The sequence below is a fragment of the Asterias amurensis genome, chromosome 11 (genome assembly GCF_032118995.1).
Source record: "Asterias amurensis chromosome 11, ASM3211899v1".
Taxonomy (NCBI): Eukaryota; Metazoa; Echinodermata; class Asteroidea; order Forcipulatida; family Asteriidae; genus Asterias; species Asterias amurensis.
Window position 1 is genome coordinate 2,065,841 of NC_092658.1, and position 20,719 is coordinate 2,086,559.

Genomic DNA, 20,719 nt, shown 5'->3' on the forward strand with positions numbered 1-20,719 from the left:
CTTGAACAGAAAATGAAAAATGAACCTTTCTCTATAAAACTTGATTTATGGCACCTTTTACTGGCAAGTTCATGAACTAGCAAGAGGTTGGCCCTTTAGGGTTGAACTTTGAGCTTGATTAATGTTGTGTGAGCCCAGAGGGTGTTTGAAGGGGCTGGAGCAGTGGCCAGAGTCATGTACTGACCTGTCCTTCACTTCAATTATTCTAGCCATACTGTATAGGAAATCTGTGTTATATGCTGGGATATCAGTTACATCTTATTGATACAAAATGACAGCAGTAAGCATTTGTATGAAAAAGGCAATATATTGTGGTTCAACATATACCGGATTAGGGCAAAAAAAAACAAAAAAAAAAAAAAACAGTTGATTGTCCACGCCCGCATCCTTTTTGGGGGCCTCTTCACTTTTTTTTTTCTTAATGTTTTTTCATTGAAAAAAATAGAAGGGAAAAAAAGTTTTATCCATCTTTAAAATGACTGGCCAAGGAGCTGTGCCTTGACTCATACAGTTTGTTGACATGTGAACTGTGGTGCAACTTTATTGACATATCATCCATGGGTATTTATTTACCATCCCTACTGGTAGCTATTGACCCAGATGACCAACTGGGATGGGATGATAATGATAATTGGTAAACATCTGATTGTACGTAATCACCTTGAAAAAGGAATCGTATCCCTAAAAAATAAAACCAAATGCAAATATTTTTCAAGATAAACCAAGCTGGCTCTGAACAAATATTATTTGAATGGTTGCATCCAATGTAAATACTAAATTAGGGGGAGGGTACATTTCTCCTCCCGTATTGATGACCTCCCCCCCCCCCACCCCCACCCCCATATTAAGAAAAATCTAGCTGACTTGTGAAAATGTTGTTTAATCAAAATGTTGCTGGGGCGTAACTGAAAGGAAACCAAAGTGGAGTTCGTACCCCCCCCCCCCAATCTATTTCCAATCTCCAACCCCAATCCATTGCAAATCCCAACTTTGAGATTACAAATTACCTGAATAAAAAAATACATTTGATGACCTTTCGGGTAGTATTTTTGTTGTATTAAAATGAAATTTCATGCCAAGCAATGCACATTATTTTCTGTTAAAAATGCAGTACACAATCATTTACATGGAATTATGTGAGTTGCTTGGTGAGTGTTTCCACTTTTTACGCATTGCGCATTATGCAGAAGGCAGGATGGATGTCCACCCTTTCCCATAACCAGAGCCATGTGCAACTGTTTTCATTATTTCCTCTCTTATTTTTGATCGGCAGCTACACGTCACAAGCAAGACGACCTGCCGCGAAATAGTCAGTCTCGTCATACAGCAGCTGAACAAGGCTGTAGAGTCGCACAATCTAGACTCGCCAATCTACCTCGAGGAGCAGTGGGACGACTTCGGTCTAGTGGCCATCATCAGCAATAAAGAATATCAACTACGTGATGACCACTGCCCGCTACAGCTGCAGAACCCCTGGACCAAAGGCCACCTCTATGTTCGGACCAAGGATGGGAGCGAGACGCTTCTCAGCACGGGACCATCCACTGCGGTTTAGCTGCAGGCTCTTTGAGGAATTCTTCTTTGATTATTTTTTCCTTCTTCCAAAATGGAGTCAAGTTGTTCAAAAGTTGAGAAATTTCGAGCCAAAGTGGAGTTTGAACCAAAGTTGTTGTCGCTCGGCACCATCCACGGCGGTTTAGCTGCCAGCCTGCCAGCTCTCTTTGAGAAAAGCTTCTTCTTTTAATTTGGTTGTTCTTTCTTTCTTCCAAAGTTGAGTCAAGTTGTTCAAAAGTGAGACATTTCGAGCCAAAGTGGAGTTTGTTCCAAAGTGGACTTTTCACTTGGACCCACTTTTTGTAGAGATAGTAGGCCAAAATACTAGGGCTTATTCAAATCAATTTGCAACAAAAATTATATACATGGGTCCAGTTAGACAAATACTATGTATCTTATATGGTATTTCGGCTGGTAACCTACATCTATCAAGACATGTCCTGTGGCTATTACTTCAGTGTTTGACTCCAGCAGAATGATTTACTTTTCTCAAACAGGTTATTTTGTTAATATTTATTGCTTATTATTTTCTTAGGGTAATGAATAAATTTGAGAGTTTTTCTGAAATATTTATGGACTAACCTAACCTTTTAGGAAGAATGATGGTGATTCTATTGGACATCCTTAAGTATTCTCTGCTTCTTTTCTGTTTCATTTTAACAAAAACAAAAATAAAAATTGAAATCTAGAAGAGATGACTGCAAAGTTTTTGCAGAGCTGCTGAAAATAAGAAACTGCCGAACATACTCTGGCGCTAAGCCAAAGCTATTCGAAAATGAAGTCAAGCTGACAGGGCAAATGTTAAAAGTGGGCTTGGAATGTGTGTTTGTTTTTTGAAACAAAGGCTTTTTTCTCAAGGTTAAAGTACTCAGTCCATGTCAAATTGTTGAGGTTTAAGGGTAGTTGTTTTTTTGCCTTTTATGTTTCAGTGAAGGTAACATTTATCATTGCCAAAAATACCTGGAATCACTCAGACAGAAATCACTCAACCCTATCACCCAACCCTGGCATTGTTTTAAAGAGAGCCTACTGTTTCCTTTTCAGCCTTGAACTCAGCTTTTTGATATTTGTTTTTCAAATTTTTGTTGGGTAGGGGGATGATAAATCAACCCATCCATTTCAGCAGCCGAGTTGGGCATAGACCTTTTCGCAAATACCCATTGCGCAAGTGCTAACTGTTGAATGAGATGCGTGCTGGTCAAACTTGAGCGCTAGCAAGACCAGCATGCACATACCGTGTACTTGAAACCAGATTTTGTTTGAGATATTTATAGTTCATTTAAATTTTTTGTTTACCAAAGAAAAACAGCATGTTTATTTGTTAAAGATCAGACATAATGTCACTGGGATACAATATGTGGTCGATACTGCCGGAGGAAGAATTAACTGAATGAAGGGGTCAGGGGTCAAAAGAAAATGATCCATTTGCAGGGAGATGTTTTTGGCAAGACCATTTATACTCTTTGAAGTTGGTTGACAATTGACAATGCATTATATTTTACTGAAGCCTTCCGTGTTATATAGATAGAAATCTTTTATCAAGTCCATAGTGTGCAATACATGTACTGTTCTCAACAACTTTTACTAAAGTGTGTACACAAGGCAAGTTTTTTATTGTACAGATTTCATAGTTGGAACATTACCATTTATAATATCTCTATTTATTATCAAATTCCTTCCATGTACTGATACGAAGGTGGTCGTAAAAATAAAAAATAAAAAAATTTCATCTTTGGATTTTTTTTTTTATAAACATTGATATTTGAGAATACCTGCATTCTTATTGGAAATATTTTCCTACAACAATGTTGGTCATCCACATAGAACTATATACGTGTATAATGACAATAGCTCTATGGTTATCACCAGATAGACAGTTACCCAGCAAGTATTAGTATTGCATTATAGTGAGGGTAGTCTGGGTTCTCTTCATGACATCACTGGCAGTTATTGAGGCCAAGCAACTTATGTTTCGACTATGGCTGTTGGCTGCGACAACAACATTGAAGATTAGCCACAGCCATGTTGAAAACCAGTAATTTATTTGGAAATGGCCTAAGCTGTTGTTTATAGCTATAAATCATTTGTATCAATATTTATTTTTAAATTTAAATTGGACCAACATCTGAAAAGGAAAAAGCTCTGTGTGGTATTCAAATCATACTTTGCCCTTTGTTCATTTGAAGACTATTTTTGTGAATTAAGTCTAAATCAATCTGTGGAGTATGAACATTTGTACTTATTCTAAACAAAATGCCAGTAGAGGATTAAACTGCTGCATTCTATTACAGTAATTTAATTTTATTTGTTTGTGATTTCAATTTCATCTATCTCGAAACTGAAAAATAAAAATGAGTGCTATTAGTGCTACTTTTGAGGGCCTTACCTATACTTCCTTGGTTTACAAACTATACTGCACCATTTGTTGTGAATATTTCCAACAATGGTGAGAAGCTCTGTTTTGTCAAGTCGCCAAGTGTTTCTTTTACTGCCAACTGATAACAGTTCAAAATGTATATTTCTGATGCAATAAAGGAGATCATAGTTTGGAGCAAATTGTCGAAAAGATGAAACTACATGCAGTATAAGGGCAAAAAAAAAGCCTAGGGTCAAACGATTATGTTTTTATCACTTGTGTTTCTCTTACTGCCAAAAGAGTTAAACATTGATATTTTCTGATGAAATGCAAGGAATAATATTTTAAGCAAACTGCCAATAAGATGAAGCATGGGCATATTGCCAAAGGGTCACAAAGTTATTATTATTGTTGATTATCACTCGACAAGTGTTTCTCTAACTGCATGAAGAGTTAAACATTTATATATTCTGATGAAATTCGATGGATAATTATTTGCCAAAAGGAAAAAGGTGAAACTATAAAATACATAAAGGTTACACTCGTTTTCCAAACACTCCGAGTGTTGTGCTATTTTGCTCTACTCTAAAAATCGACTGTCTTTTGAAAATTTGGAAAACAAAGGGTAGAATTAATTTATTATTGATCTTCCAAAATTATTGTGATGTATCACCCCTTGGAAAACGAGAGGATTGGAACGAATGTACTTTTCAATTGAGTCAATTTAACATGTGAAAACACTTATGTGGCTTTGGGCGTTGGCAGCCACAGCCAAAAGAACCAGCCTCTGTTAAAACACCTTACGAAAGCCGGTCAAAGTGGTGGCAAGTCGATAATTACACTTTATGAACAATTCAGCTTGAAACACAATGTAAAGCCGACAACAATGAAAGAAGTAACAAACACCATTTAACAAAAGACTCACTAAGCGGTGAATTGAGTTGCACAGTCATGTGTACTGACTGACATTTATTTTTCACATAGTTGATTGTTGTCGTCATAACCGATCCAAGGTTAAGTTATATACTGACCAATAACAATGGTGAACGGAGATAATATGTTTTTCATTGGCCTCCACTCGGCAAACGTATTCCTAATACGAGGCCGGATGGTCAGTCGGCCAATGGTCACTCGGCCTTGGCGCGGATTATAAACCAAGTCACGCAACACCAAGTAATTGTAATGTAACCCTCCTGCCATGCTGGAAACAAGTATAATTGAATCATGAATGAACCAACTGAACTAAATTTTGCCCATCAATGTTTTCGATTGGGGGAAAGGACAGTTTTAAAACATCCCTAAGAGAAGTTTTTGATAACACTGTGTGAACATCTGTTATTGAGTATACTTATTTGAAAAGAACCGATGGTTTTTAGAACCATTTCAAAAAGCGATGTTTACGTGGTGTTATCGTAAACCTCCAATCGTTTATACTTGCACCATGCAAAATTTCAAATTCTACTTATAGATATATCCCTATTGTTCAAGAGGTTGTGAAGTGAGTCAAGAACTGACACTGGCCAAATATTGTGTTTCAACTTGATACCATAATGGTCATGGCCACTTGTGCAATCACGGGGTCGCGTCCTATTGTCCCAGCCGATATGGATGATAATGATAGACTTGTTTGGTCGTGTACCTTGACTTGTTTCATAAAGTTAAATCCGCCAGAAGCAAGTTTTTGGTCGTGTGCCTTGACTTGTTTCATAAAGTTAAATCCGCAAGGAGCAAGTGAAAACTGGGGATGATATTTTGAAGATATCGGTTCTGGTTGTGCTGTTTTCTTTCGTTCCATTCAAAATATCAGTGGCTGGGAAAATCGCCCATCCGCACCGATTTTAGACTTTTAAAACTGGTGGTGAAACCCGCAACTGTTGTTTTGCCTGGGTGGTTGCAATAATAAGGCTCACTGGTGCTTAGTTTTGGGGTATTGGCTAGATGGTTATTTAATAGTTAATATATTTATAATTTTCGATGTTTCTTTTTATAAAAATAAGATATGAGGGGGCAAATCTGGTAATATGTTGGGGGGGGGGGTTTCAGGGAAGGAAACAAATTGTTTATGGGAGAATGATGTAATAATGCTAGATTGACATAATTTTAAAGTATAGAAACACGTGATTTGAATTTGTGTGTATAATATAATTCTCTACTTTATATACCAAAACTATATTGTCCGGATCGCGGTTCTCTTCTTTAACTTATAATAGCATGTATTTTATATTGTAAACAATAAATTAAAATATAAATTGTTTCTTTAAAGAAATCTCTTTTAACTTATTGTAAAATATACATTCTCGAATATAATACTGTATAATAAGATGTAAATACAAGAGTCTGAGTTGGAAGAAGTTTAAATATGTACAAAAGATATAATGGTTCGAGGAGATCTGAAGAAAATCCAATAAACTATTAACAGTGTGCGATTTTATTAATGAAAAGAAATAGTCTTTTGTGTTGTTTTTTTATGAAAGTCTTTTGTAATTTCTTGGTCCGCATTCCTCTGGCAAATCTTTCCCTGCTGTTTTCCCGATGGGCCCCATCGCGATCGTTTAACTTTTTAATTACCATGTATCTATTTTGTTTTACACATTCAAGAAAGTTATAAGCTTTAATTTTCAGGTAGGCCTATAGTGCACGAAAAATCCATCATGATGCTAACTGGAGGTTTAAAAACTGAATTAATTGCAAGTGCCGCACAGCACAATACCATTGAAGTTGATTATTTATTTTAAGATAAATGTTGCTTAAATGTTGTACCTAAACTGCTAAACTGGGATAAAGGAAGAATTTTTTAGTGCAAGAAACTATGTTTCGGTACCAAACTTCATGTTTGCGTTGCGTACAGTTTTTAGTGTGACTTCGGACTTCGGACGTTATTTTTCAAAACCCCAAGGAAACGCCCGCCGCGCAGTAGACGCATTTTCCCGATCGGTGTCCTAGTCAGTAATGTAGTTATTAATACTGGAGATCATCAATGAGATACCGTAATTTTGATTCCTTTTTTTTCCAATGGATATATGATGAACGCTAATTAACTATTACCCATTTAGGTGGTCATTTTTAGACGCCATTTTAAATTTCGCAGAATGCATGGAGAAAGGTTTCGTTTTGTGAAGATCATCACTAAACTATAGCCGAATAATAATGACCGGACTTAGAAAACTTATGCTGTTAAAATAAAAAGGGTTCTGAAAAGGTAAGACCGCGGCCGGTACATTAAGAAAATAAAAACAATTTACAAACGACGAGTCATGTTGTGTTTAATTTTTTTCCGTCGTTCGGCACACTGAAGTTCTTCTTCACGCGCTGCATACGTGTTGTTTAATTCAACTTTTTCCTGTTTGTTTATTTTTTCTATCTGTCAACAAAGTTGCGTAACAATCCAAGACACGAGCGCCGTAAGCGCCTTTACACAAGCCTCAGAACTTGTTAATATTCATGATTATTTCGACATGTGACTGTGAAGAACCAATGCCCGAGCTAGCTTGGTGATAATATCAACAAACCTCCAGTCCGCCCTGATGACGTGTGCGCGCTTTACACAACAAAACAACAAACCGCCGCACCGTACATACACCGCATGCACATCACAACGTACATCACGCGCATTGACACATCACCATAGCTAGCAAGACTCATCAGAAGTATTCTCGTCGACGACTCTGCATTTTTTTGAAGGAATCTGATGTTGATTTCGCCGTCTTCAAGATGATATTTGGTTCATCAAGTACTCTTGCCCTGCTGAACATGGTCTGTATGGGCTGCAGTCGTCACCACTGTGACTTCTGCGACTTAGTTGCGTCGTTTTTCCCTCTGTGACGGCGAGAGAAAACCGGCTAGTTTGTCGGGAACTTTTGGGCAGTCGTGCCGATTTGATAAAATAACTATGTATGTTTTATTTTTGTGCTGCCAATTTTCTTCGGAGATGTGCCAGTTTACTTCACTTTTAAACCCCCGACTGACAACGTAGGAATCTTCCGTCATTTTGTAGTGTACCCCATTTTCGCATCAGATGAGCAAAAGTACTTCTAAAGTGGACCGAAAATCATCGGAAGATTGGAAAAACATGGAGTTGTTCAACGTGAGTATAGAATAGAACACGGGCTAGCCATGCCCTCTGCATAACCCCGTCACGTATCTATCGCGTGTTCCGAGTTTGTGCACAAGGCAATGGGGAGGGCTCGAGCCGGTTGGTCGGAACTGGTTGGGACTGGATCTGGTTGCTGTTTTTTGTATAACTTCAGTGCTGTTATTAAGGAAACCCGTTCAACTCAGTCACTGGATTGAACCATTTCATTACAATGATATCAATTCAAACGAAGAAATGATATTAAAAATGTTAATATATTTCTAATATAAGGATTTTTGGTTACACAATTATTACTGTCAATGATTTTGAGATTGTTTTTTATTTATCAAGTGAAAAGTGTTGTGCATGTCGTGGTGTTTTGTTTGTGGATTTGAAATGAACTAAATTCGAATTTCGTCTGCAGAGAGGAGAGTGCAATGTGTTTGCACTGTTGGTTTAGACAATTTTTTTCAGTTCGTCACTCCCATGTTCTTGGTGAACTTATGAAATTTTATGTCCAAAAAGTTGGAGAACTTAGGACTAATGAATTTCCCTTCTTTACCATACCATGGCATGAGTTGTGTTTAGTTGTTTTGTTGTGTTAAATTGATAAATTTGATTTTGAACATTTCTCTCAAACTTATTTAATGTTGTATTTTTGATGAATCACATAAGTTTAGTTTCATAATTTAGTACCCCCTTTTGACAGAAATAGTGAAATTTAGTTTATCTTACAATGAACAGTGTGTGGTGAATGTTTTCTAGAAATGTATTTTCCCAGGTCCTGGATATTCAGTCGTCAGTGAGTCAGTGGTCAGTGTTCATGGCATTAGAAAATGAATGATGCAATACCAATCCATAGCATAGGTCTATGGTGGATTTCCTCATGCTTCAATCCTAAATCATCACAGCATGATAACCAATATAAAAAAAATTATATTGTTAGTTTTCTGTACTATCAGTTTTATTAAAAAGATGTATATATATCCTACTTTTTGTCTGAACTTGTTTGATTGAAACATTTGGGTAATTTAAGATGTGATTTCACTTATTTATGACCAAAAGCCTGTACCTGATTTTAGGTAAATGTAATTTGGTCACAATGAATGAAAAAGTGGCATCCAGATTTGATACCTTCTCCATGCTTTGCTCTTTTGTCTGCATTGTTTCTCAATTGTTTCTTTTCTTTAGTATTTTTTTCAAAAATTGTGAATTCACAAAAATTGAATCACATGATCAGACCTAAAATAAATAGAAAAACCGCAGTGCTCACTGCTTCTCTTGCTGTGGTGCCCTCTGCAAAGTTCCATTACAAATGTTAGTTTTCCTCAAAGAATTGTCCCTTAGAAGAGGAAATATGCTGTGTCCGTTCTAGAACGAAATTCAAGACCTGCATGATCGAGTGAGTCTCATGATGAACGAGGCATGTAGCCATTGCGTCTGGTTCCTTTATTGGCCATGCACCCCTTTGGATAGCTTGGTCTCCAAATCTGCCTTGCCTGGCAAAACAAAACAGGGGAAAAAACGCTGTGTTATCCAAAAACAAGTTGGGCTGCTTCTGTTAAACAATTGAGATTGTTTACAAGCTCATCAACTCAATGAGTTTGTATTTTCTGAGTACTTAATAATGGGAGTTTACAAAAAGCATTGAAACTTTTAATTTTACTTTGTTGCTTGAATAAAAAAACTAGCAGTTAAGCCTGGTTCATACTTCCTGCAAATATAAAGTTAAATTTTGACGTCTAACCCTTGTTGACTCGCACGAATTTAACACATTTCAACTGTTGCAATTGATTTGTTTTAAATTTTGTGTTGTAAAAATTGTTATCGCATTCGCAGGACGTATGAACCGTGTTTTTTAAGTGTGATGCTAGTTTTTAAATCAAATAGGTCAAGTATTTTGTTACTAAATTAAAGTTTTTCTTTTTTGTTCTGTTTGACAGTCGCCTATCTTTAAGTCCTTTGTGGCAGGCTCCCTGAGTGGGACCTGTTCAACAGTGCTGTTGCAACCTCTAGACCTTGTAAAGACCAGGATTCAGTCGCCTGCTGCTCTAGAGCACAGCCATCGAGGAATCTTCTACACCATCTCAAGCGTCGTCCGCCATGAAAAAATTCTTGGCCTTTGGAGGGGAGTCATTCCTGTAAGTGTTTATGTTACACTCTTCTTTCCAGTTGGAGAGGGATGTCATTAGAAAACCCTGGATAGGACTACAAATGTTTTCCAGATGTTATAGGTTGATATTTTGGTTTGTTTAATAAATTTTTATTGGCAGGAATAGGTTACCAGCAAAAGTTACATAAAATTGCCTTGCTTATCATGACTGGTTCCCTGTATGTTTTCTGCTTAGCCCATAAGTGTGTTGAGCCATTTTTTTCTGTATTAAATTTCGGGAGTGAGGCATCATACTTTTTAATTTTTATCCGAAAGTCAAATTGTTAAGATGGAAGTAAGCGTCCTACAAAATTACTTCCTCTGAAGTGCCCATGTTCATCTGAACTCAATAAAAGTATGTTGAAAATTTGAATCTTTCAAAGGGAGATTCAAATTTCTGTGGTGTCAGTTTGTATGATACTCAATGCGCTGGTACACACTGCCACATCGCTAAATGTGTATGGATTCAACGTTTTAACCTTCCGTACAGTTTTTATTGAAACAATCAAAGACATGTTCTTGAACTAAATTAAAAGGGTTAGGTTTATAAATATTAATTAGATGTTAAAATTTGCACTGGGACAAAGATATACTTCATTAAAATATTGTTCAATTCAAAGATTGTGGGCTGAGTATTTCTCAAGATCGAAGATTCCATGCACTTTTCTAAAGAGGCACTGTTCTGTCCGTATCCCCTCTACCCGGCACTGTATCAAATATGTCACTCCTGGCACACTCCAGTCCAGAGTTCAAAACAGATTCCCAAATGCTGAATCATCTTTGAAGCTTTATCAATCTTTACATTTCAATGATTTGTAATATTACGCCTATTTTTGTAAGATAACTTTGTATGGTTTGCATAACTATATCAGGTACTTGTTATTGGGTTGCTTGATAAAGAAATTAACATAGAATGACTGAACTTTGAATTTTGTGGTGCAATCTTTTCAAGAGCAATTCTACAATAAATGAAGTTTGTGTCGGAATTAAGTTTGTTGACCTTATGGCATGGCTTGGCCATCACTAGGCCTAGTCATCACTAGACATTGTTATAAAATAGTTTTTATATTAAGAAATTCATTTCACTCAACAGTATGCCCTTATGTGAGTGTTTTTGTTGCCTTCTCCCACCACCTTTAAGGTGAAATGTTTTTATTTTATTTGCACTTAAAATTGACTTGACAAGCTGTTGAGTTGAAGCATATTTGCCAGTTGCAACTTTGTCAAAAAGGAAAAAGTTTCCTTAAAATTATCCGCCTAAACTTGCTAAAAACATGTAAAGTTTACCGAATTCGGGTTCTGTTCTAATGAGTTGTATACCCCAGTTGCTGTTAATATAGAATTCTGCATTTTACTCTCTGTTAAATACAAAGTTTGTGCTCAAGATACTGGTATTTTGATATAATGCTACTTGGTTGGTTCAAGGACGTTTATACCCAAAGGAAATTATTTTGTGCCTAGTAAAGTATAGTTTATGCCTACATGTAGGTAAGGTCATGGCCTACTCCTGAAATGCTCACAATAGTACAGGGTGCGTTTTTGTGATTAACATAAATATACCTTGAAGCATTAAATTTATATTAGACCTGCCAAAGAACAGACTATCCTTACAGTGAATATTTTTGTCAGTACTACATTATGTTTGTTTAATATTTGAAGGTTGCACTTTTCATTTGTTTTCCTTCTTCATGCAGTCTGTTTCCAGAACAGTTCCTGGAGTAGGACTCTACTTCTGCTCCCTTCACACACTCAAAACAAAGTTGGGGTGAGTTGTCATTATGACTTAATTATCTATCTTTGTTGAGTAGATTTGCAGCTGGAGTGTAGTGATCTTTAGGGTGGATTAGAGGCATGTGTTAGACCAAAATATTTTGGTGGAGTTGAAATAACCTTTCTGAAATGCCACTTGAACAGGCTTTACAACCAGAAGAAAACAATTTTGCTCATATTTGTAAGTTAAATGTGTTTAACACCTTCTCAGTACTTCTTACTAAAGTGCTGCGCCGTTAATATTTATACTAAATAGTTATATTACACTTAAAATTAGGATACTCCTACAACATGTATGCATGGTGCTAATGGAAATAACTTTAAATGATTCATATCTGGGCTTATCTCCATTGCACTGTTTGCCACAAAGTTATTGTGCCCTGAGAAGCATCATACACCCTGTAAAGTGCGCACATCTGACGCTGTATCAGGGCGTAGTGCAGAATCATGATGAACCAGTGCATTGAAATTGAGTCCTGCTGTGCAGTTGGTATCTCATACGATAGTTAACTTTATTCATTATCCTACATGTATATCTACTACACGGGACTCATTTAAAGGAACACGTTGCCTTAGATAGGTCGAGTTGGTCTTTGGAAAGCGTTTGCAACCGTTTAGAAAATACATATGGGTGGAAAGATGTTGTAAAAGTAGAATACAATGATCCACACAACCATGCCTCAAAATTGCGCGGTTTTCCTTTTACATCGTCGACTAACACGGTCGGCCATTTATGCAAGTCAAATTTTTGACTCCCATAAATGGCCGACCGTGTTAATTCGCAAAATAAAAGGAAAACCATGCAACGTGTTCCTTTAAAACAGACTTATTTAAATCCATTTAAGTTTGTTCAGTTTCTACTATTTTATCACACTGAAAATCATCAATTTGTTTGTTTCAGTACGTAGAAAGCCGGCATGTTATTATTATTGTTACTATTCATCCACAGATGGACGGATCCCAACCCATTACAAGCCATAACACTGGGCATGTTAGCACGCTGTGTAGCAGGAGGAATGATGCTCCCCGTCACAGTAGTCAAGACCCGCTATGAGGTGAGTCATCACATCCTATTGGTCACTTAGTAATGCTGGGAGTCAAGAGGTCACAGTGAGGTCGCAGCCTTCAGTCTCGGGCCTACTGGCTATGACCTAATCCTTCACATTGATGTTAGAGATAAGGCTGGAGTTTTAAACTTAGCAACATAAAAAATACAATGTTTTTTGTTACTTAGCCCTTTGATCCTTGGTTGTATGTCACTTTGTAGGGTAAAAGTCAACATATTCACAGTCTGACAGCCATGTATCACTTAATTGAATTGTTTAGACTAATGTTGGTCCCAAGAATAGCTTCATCAGATAACATCAGCCCGGTGTGAATGTCAAAGACATGTTGGGTTGTATGTTTAATGTCAATGGCAGATTAGTATTTCATTTTCTAGGAATCTTGTTTCAATGTCGATATTTGTTTGGGACTTTCAATTTGTCATCTTTAAAATTTACAAGCTGGTTTTTAAGTTCCTCAAAATTGAAAAACACTTCATGAAGCCTTGCTATTCCGGCACATTCCTCTTCCTGGACAAACCGCAGTGGTATTTCTATATTCGGTAGTTTTACAAAAGTTGTACAATTTTTGTAACTAAATTTTTTTCTCAGGATTAAAAAAAAAATATTTGCCTCAGTAACAAACCTTGCTCAGAGCTTAGTTGTTAAATAGTTGTGGGTTACATCTCTCAATCATGGCAAAAGAATGTTACAAACATACAATGATTACACGCTAGAATTGAAGATAACTGTTCTCGTTTGAAAACTGATATTTCAGAGCGAAGCTTACCAGTACAAGACAGTCAGAGGAGCTTTGAAGAGTATCTACAACACCGAAGGTACTAAAGGTAAGCAATATCATGGAAATAATTGTTTTTGTTTACCTGTTATTGTTTGTCAACAAGCAAATACTAGACGGTTGCAGTGAATCAACAAATACCTAGCCTTGCCCAAGGCAGTCGAATTATTCACTCCGAAAAAATATCGCCGCTGTAAAAGCCCACTCTTATACACTGTGGCCATTGAACAGTGGGCGTTGAGCGATGTGACAGTGTATACGGTAAGGTCGTGCGGTATGATTACATACGCTAAGCACAGTGTATACAGGTGGGTTTACAGTGGCGTCTTTTCGGAGTGAATAATGCGACTGCCTTGAGCAAGGCTAACAAATACCAGGCATGAATGATATTCGTCCTATTTAGTCTGAAATTGTATTCAATCCTAAACCACACATAGGTCAGCCATTGTTCTATAAGCAGTTTTTCCAAAGACCAAATATCAAGCCTGTAATACGTAAAAGATAAACGTGTCAAGTCAAGTTTCACGAAGTATTGTCAAGCTGGCACACTATGTAGTTGTTGGTGTGTTGTTTTTGTGGTTAAACAAAAGTTGCTTTATATACAATTTTCCAATAATTCCTATGCTTTCTCTCTCCATAGGTCTGTTCAGTGGAATGGCAGCCACTCTATTGCGAGATGCCCCCTTCTCAGGAATCTATCTACTGTTTTACACACAGACCAAGAAAGCAATACCCCCAGGTGAGTGTTCTGTGCCCATCCCACCCCACTAATTCAGTGACACTCTGTTGTTGGTCTTTTCTTGCTTGCAAAACGAGAAAGTCAATTCTCATCTGTGATTTGGGGGAAACCAGCTTTCGTATTTCAACCAAAATTGAATACATACATTGCATTTGTTTTCAATAACTAAACGCAAGATACCCATATACAGAGTGTCACACCACTGACAGGTAAGGTGAAAGTAGCTGGTTTTTGTTTTTCTGTCCACCAACTAATTTGGTATTTTCTTTTACATTGATAACAACTGAACTTTCAGGTTAAACATGCAAAACTTCTTCTTCGAGTGTCTTGCGGTTCATCTACCTGTTGTATGGAGGAATGTCGGCCAAACAAGTTGCGGACGGTTACGGTGCGGCGATCAATAAACCATGGCTGTCCCACCTCAACTCTCCAGAACTGTGACGCTTAGCCATGGGTTTGTAATGGTTAACTTAACTGCAAAGGTTAAAGTGTTGAACAGTCGGCAAGTGTTGGGAAAAGGGGGTCTTGGTCGTCTGATAAAGAGAAAAGGGAATTGCAGATGGTTTTACGTCATTCACACACGCTTACACACACACACTCATGGATACTACATGACTGGATTACGTCATTTAATTGGTTTGTATAAAACCAGTGAAACTTTGTCATGAAAGGATCATTAAAGAGATTGTGCAAAATTGGTCGACACCAAAATTGCACCTTCCCTGAAACCAGAAATCGTACAAAGTTTTTTTGCAATTTCCTGGCAAATTTTCACTGTAGTTTTTTGTTTTCTTTTTGTGCATGCTATTTTTTTATCGGCTCGTTGGTGTAAGGTCATACATGTATTGTGTGATTTTGTCTTGTATGTGTTAAGAAATTTCTTACATCTTTTGCTGGAAAGGGGTGGGGTGGCGTAGAATGTCCCTGTGAATGTATTCGGTTGATTTAAATTAATATTTCCTAAAAGAGAGATTATCAATATGTTTGACGGAAATTGGCAATATTGTTTTTCACAGTTAAGCAGCTGTTACAAACATAAAATTAAGATAAAGAACACATGCATCTTTTTGAAAGTCATCATGCCAGATGGCGAACAAGAATCCCGTCTTGTGTCTGCCAGGCCTCTCAAGTTGTTCTCAAAATTCTAAGAAAGATGCCAGTCAGTGGAGTAAATTCTGTTAGCACAGTCTTTGTCTTGTGTTGTGTTTTGTTTATGTCAAAGTTATTTCTGTCAGTAGTGCACATCTGGCGAAAAAAAATCAATGAATTTGTGCCTTCACTGCTCAATAAGTTCATGCTACACGTTGAAATGATTTTCTAAAATGGTCTCAGTTTCTGTAGCTTGCAAAGGTTAGCTTACTGCTCCATGCTTCCCCCTTCTTGTCTATAGTCTAAAGCTTTTGTGTGTGCTTGCTTGCTTTTTATAGGGGAGTGGGCTGGTTTTTTTCCTCCATATTACATCATAAATAATCCTTAGCAAAGCAAGAATCTGTCAGAGTTTTTATTGCAACATTTTTATTCTAAATAAATTATGAATGGTGTAGGTCATGGTCTCGGTCTTGGTCTTGGTTGGAAAGAGTGTCGGTCTGGGTTGTAGTGTCCAAAAAACAGCAGTTAAGTTCAATGAAACCGACTAATCATAAGTGAAAGTATGATTAACGTAAAGTTAACGGTGTGTTCCAGAACCTGACTCCAAGCCAACTTTACCCATTGTGCTTCCAGCTAGGCCAATGTGTAGAAAAGAAATAACCAGCGTTTTGTTAATACTGTCCAGTTTATTTGAACTGCGGAATGACAAATAGTCTGAAAACATCACTTGCGGAGTACTTATCCAGTGTTGGCTTTTTACCCATTTGATTTTTAAGAATACAATTTTGCCCAACAGATTGTTGCTCCAAAAAAATGCTGTCGTTTACTTGGCACAGCTTTAATGTTAAAATTCTCAACAGATTTGTCATCCGAAATGTCAACCAAATGTTAGCGATATTGCCAATCCAAATGATGCTGTTGGACATACCAATGGAGTCAAGTATCCAGTGGTGTTACATATATAGCACACATACATGGAGTAGATTATAAGAAACATACATCCAGGGTTCTGAGTGGAGCCTGGATGAGTACTCCTGCTGCATGGAATGAGACTAATAGTCCACGACTGAGGTCATGTTATTAACGATTCTTTTCTTTCTCGAAATCATTCCACAAGAAAGGCCGACAGAAAAAGTTCATACAAGAAATTATGCTTACAACATTAGAGATGCATATTCTGTGTTTTTCAGGAATAAGATGCGTGTCTGGACTTTTGACATGGATCTGTCTCACTTAGTGTGATTAATTATATATTTTCTTATGCAGGGTTTATATGTGTAGAAGGATCTAAAGTACTTTACGTAATACGTCCTCTACACTAGTAGAAATTCAAAAACTTGTCTGTTGATGTTATCAAAAAGATGGGAAACCAATTGTTTTATAAAGGTGGAGAAAAATGCTGGGAAACCAGGTGCCTTTCTTAAACCTAGGCTTAGGCTTTGGCTCCAAGCTCCGTCTGCTCAAACCACCACTTGGAAACAAAAGCTGCTCCCCCAAAAAAGAAAAAGGGATGAAGCCTGAGCTGTATTTCCACTGCGTACGTAGTCGGAGACGGAGATGGAGCCCAAGCTGAGGTTTGAGAAAGGCCCCAGGCTTGGCAGAGAATATGCATCTCTAACTCTTTAACATTTCTATATCAAACAGGCAGGCTGAACTTGATGGTTCATGCTATTCATAGATGGTTCATGCCATTCATATAAGCACAGTGTGGAACTATTCGTGTCGAGTTACATACGGCATGTTCTAGTATTTAACGTCTGTTTCGTTTCTGTTGTAGATATTTCGGTATGTCACCGTAATAATGATGGTCATTATTCAAGTCCCTGTTTCTGAGAATCGAGATATTGTCCATGAAACAATGATTCTAACTTGAGATGATGCTTTATTTTTAAGATAAACTAAGCCGTGTATTTCATCAATGTCTTGTCCATTGCTCTTGTTTTCCTTCAGATATGATAACCCCCCAGATGATGCCCACCATCAACTTCTCGTCAGGCCTGCTGGCAGGGGTTCTAGCGTCGGCGGTCACCCAACCGGCCGATGTCATCAAAACCCACATGCAACTCTACCCCCAAAAACATAAGAAGGTTATGGCCACAGTGCAGTATGTTATCAAGGTAAGATGAAAGACGGAAAAGTCAATTGTTACTTATCAGCACACTTGTCAATTCAGAGCCCAGTTTCATTTTTCTATTCAAAAATATTGCTTAACGATTAACTGCTTAAGAAAATCAACCACGAACACAGTCACGTGCAGTACTACACATGTCATGATATTTTGGCTGGTAACCTTTTACTGGAAGGCATAATTGTTTAAACTAATAGTTGGTCTACTTACTCAGCAATTTTGTGTTTTCTTTTAAATTTTACGAGCTGCTAGTGTTAATTAAATCCATGCTGTTGGTTCTGGCAGTCTGCTGCTTTTTTTCTCCTATTTGATTTACTACCAGTGTTGTTAAATGTTAGTGTTTTATTGTCGTTGCAGAAAAGTGGAGTGAACGGCCTGTTCCGAGGCATGTTGCCTAGGTGCTTAAGGAGGACACTGATGGCCTCTCTGGCATGGACAGTATATGAACAGGTAATGCAGGCATGGTTTGAATATAGGAGGGGGTGCAATTAATTGTGACCCTCTGTTAGTAGAAGGTTTATAATTGAAAGAAGTGACTTGGAGTTACTGCATTGGTATTTTCTGTGCCATTGGTTTAATTTAGTTCATTCAACAATTGTGATTATTAATTTCAGATCATTTACCTTCCTTTCATTGCAGGTGATAGTAAAGTTCGGCCTGAAGTAGCCGCAACATCCGGCTTGTCCGCACTCTCTATGTCTCATAGGAGTCTAAAGCCTGAAATGGAAAAAGACCTCCAGCAGGTTATCCTGCCTGGAGGGAAGCCTTCACATTGGAAGTGATGGCCAGAGGATGGAGAAAGAAAGCCCTGTAATACAGTGGTTGAAATGTAAAATAAAACATATTGTAGTCGTTCAAAAGTGTTTAATCTGAAAATCATCTGCCGGTGGTCACATCCGAGCTTGGTTCAAATAAGCTTCAAATAAATTATAGTATAAAGTATTTCTTAAAATAGATCCTAAAACTAAAAATGCATGATTGGTATTTGCGCAGCCTCTTAAAGCCTTGGGTTTGGTGTTCACTTAATGCAAGGAAGGTGCAATAATAATAGGTAAACACTTGAATGTATTTTTAAAAAAAAGTACAATGTATTCAAATGAAGAGTCTCGTTCTTGTGACATTTTTACGTGTACATTTAGTTTCCAGTATTATTTAGTTGTGTAGCCAACAAGGTTTTTCGCTGGAATATTAAAAAGCGATTAAAATGCTATTTATAAAACACATCTCAGAACCTATTTAAAAAGAGTGTATTAGTTATATGATATATTTGTTAACTTCCTCGAACTATTAGTTACCTCAAACCCACGTTTATTCCCAAGGCCTTAAGAGGTTGCAGACATTGATTGGTGTGAAATTCTAAATTTTTCTGCCAGGTAACAAATATTTGAATGGAATTTGAGCCAAGCTTAGCAAATTAGATGCATTGTTGAAAATGGTGTGACTGCTTGTACTACTGGTGTGTGAATTTTAATGTGTCCCCCCCCCCCCTTTTGTCATAATTTTGTTTTCTATCTTTCCTTCTTTATTTGATTGGGGTGGGGGTGTTTATTTTTAATTTGAAATCGTTCAACACTGAAATTTCCAGATTCTGTACCTATAAGCTGCACAAGGCAGGGTTATAACAAACTTGTCCAAGATGTAAATATATCGTTTAAAAAAAAGAAAAATGAAATGTACAGAAAGTATTTTACGTTAGTCTTATTGCTTTGCATAATTAATTATTTTGTTTAGAAACGCACAAAGCAAAGTGATACAAAGTCTGAGAAATCTGAGTGTTGACGGTTGAGTATTGTACATAAGTTGAAGTTGGTCGTCTAAGGCCGATTTATTGTTATTGAAACGGACGATTCTGTCATACCAATTTATTTCTTCATTGTCACATTGTACAGTTTAAAAAATAATGACAGTGGGGAATGCTTAAAGATACTAATACAAGCTGCTCGTCGAAAACTCATAATTAGAATAGTTAAAAGGTTTTTATTGTCTGAAATCATTGTGAATGAGTGAGATACGGCGGTAGAAGTTATAAAAAGCCTGTGCTTAAAAATATTATTTGGAGCATACCAAGTTTACAATGATAATCACAATATGTCGGCATTGAAATATGGGACTACATGTGTACTAATAACAGCCAAGCCGTGTACTTGTAAGGTATTGCATTTTGTACATGTTCACTTTTAAATCCTTTAGAGAATATAACGCATTGAACCTAATTTTGCACATGATTGGCAATGTACACCATTGTGCATTGATTGGTTTCATAAAATAATAAGCCAGTAAACCAGTTGGGTAACCTTTCAATTCTGAATGCAACTCAAGAGAGTGATTTTCTAAATACAAGAGTGACTTTACTTGTTTTCTGTAGTTCGGGGCGCCAATTGGCACAATGGGTATGGTGTGCATGAGCTGATCAAATGATCATGGATGCCTCATTATGACTTTGAGTACAATTGACATAAGTCTTGCGTTGATTTAAACATTGAGAATTGTTTTAGTGCGTAAGCTTCTTTCTCATGCAACTGTTTATGGGCCAGACTTGCAGTCTACAGTAGTAGTCCTCGTGCAACTGTTTATGAGACAGACTTGCACAGTCTACAGTGGTAGATAACTTATTGGCACCAATATTTCCACACCATTTTTCAGATGTGGCGATTGGTAAGAATTTTTTTTTGAAAACTCAATGCCAATGTTTTTTTAAATAATTGAACACGTTCATAACTGCGTACAAAGTGGCATTAATCATGAAAATATGGTGCGTCTTTGTTGTGTTTAAGCCAGTAGTGGTTCATGCAGGAGTGACTCCTGTATTAAGTCTATTAGGAACTGATCATGTATGGAATGTTGACTTTGTGTATAGATCGTGCAAGTCCAATTTCCTTTGGGTTCGCATTGCTTTAACATGTAAATGATAGAAAACTATGCACTTTAATGGATCCCAATGGAATGCGCACAAGACTTGCACGATCTATTGTTGAGGTTTCAACTCTTTATTACCTAGACTCGCAACAAAAGCGAGA

The 20,719-nt window shown here is 37.1% G+C and overlaps 2 protein-coding genes across 5 annotated transcripts in view; both read left to right on the forward strand.

Annotated features, from left to right (window-relative positions):
• The window catches only part of LOC139943974 (uncharacterized), a 176,781-nt gene extending 170,453 nt beyond the window's left edge, over positions 1–6,328 (forward strand). For all 4 annotated transcript variants that reach the window (XM_071940893.1, XM_071940895.1, XM_071940896.1 and 1 more), the window contains one exon: positions 1,274–6,328. In XM_071940893.1, the coding sequence (XP_071796994.1) occupies positions 1,274–1,555 (282 nt within the window). In that variant the 3' untranslated portion in view covers positions 1,556–6,328. The remainder of the gene's footprint in view (positions 1–1,273) is intronic.
• A 1,153-nt stretch (positions 6,329–7,481) lies between these two features.
• On the forward strand, positions 7,482–19,063 carry LOC139943871 (mitochondrial glycine transporter A-like). Its single transcript, XM_071940738.1, has 9 exons — positions 7,482–7,994; positions 9,926–10,123; positions 11,829–11,899; positions 12,854–12,959; positions 13,726–13,795; positions 14,387–14,485; positions 17,525–17,691; positions 18,060–18,152; positions 18,342–19,063. The coding sequence occupies exons 1-9, from the start codon at positions 7,926–7,928 to the stop codon at positions 18,366–18,368; spliced, it is 900 nt and encodes a 299-aa protein (XP_071796839.1). The 5' UTR covers positions 7,482–7,925; the 3' UTR covers positions 18,369–19,063.
• The last annotated feature ends 1,656 nt before the right edge of the window (positions 19,064–20,719 follow it).

Excerpts from the sequence above, each read along its gene's own strand:
- LOC139943871 (XM_071940738.1), top strand. The coding sequence starts at position 7,926 with ATGAGCAAAAGTACTTCTAAAGTGGACCGAAAATCATCGGAAGATTGG. Across the intron at positions 12,960-13,725 it reads TAGTCAAGACCCGCTATGAG|AGCGAAGCTTACCAGTACAA; the intron begins GTGAGTCATCAC and ends CTGATATTTCAG. Across the intron at positions 18,153-18,341 it reads CATGGACAGTATATGAACAG|GTGATAGTAAAGTTCGGCCT; the intron begins GTAATGCAGGCA and ends CTTTCATTGCAG.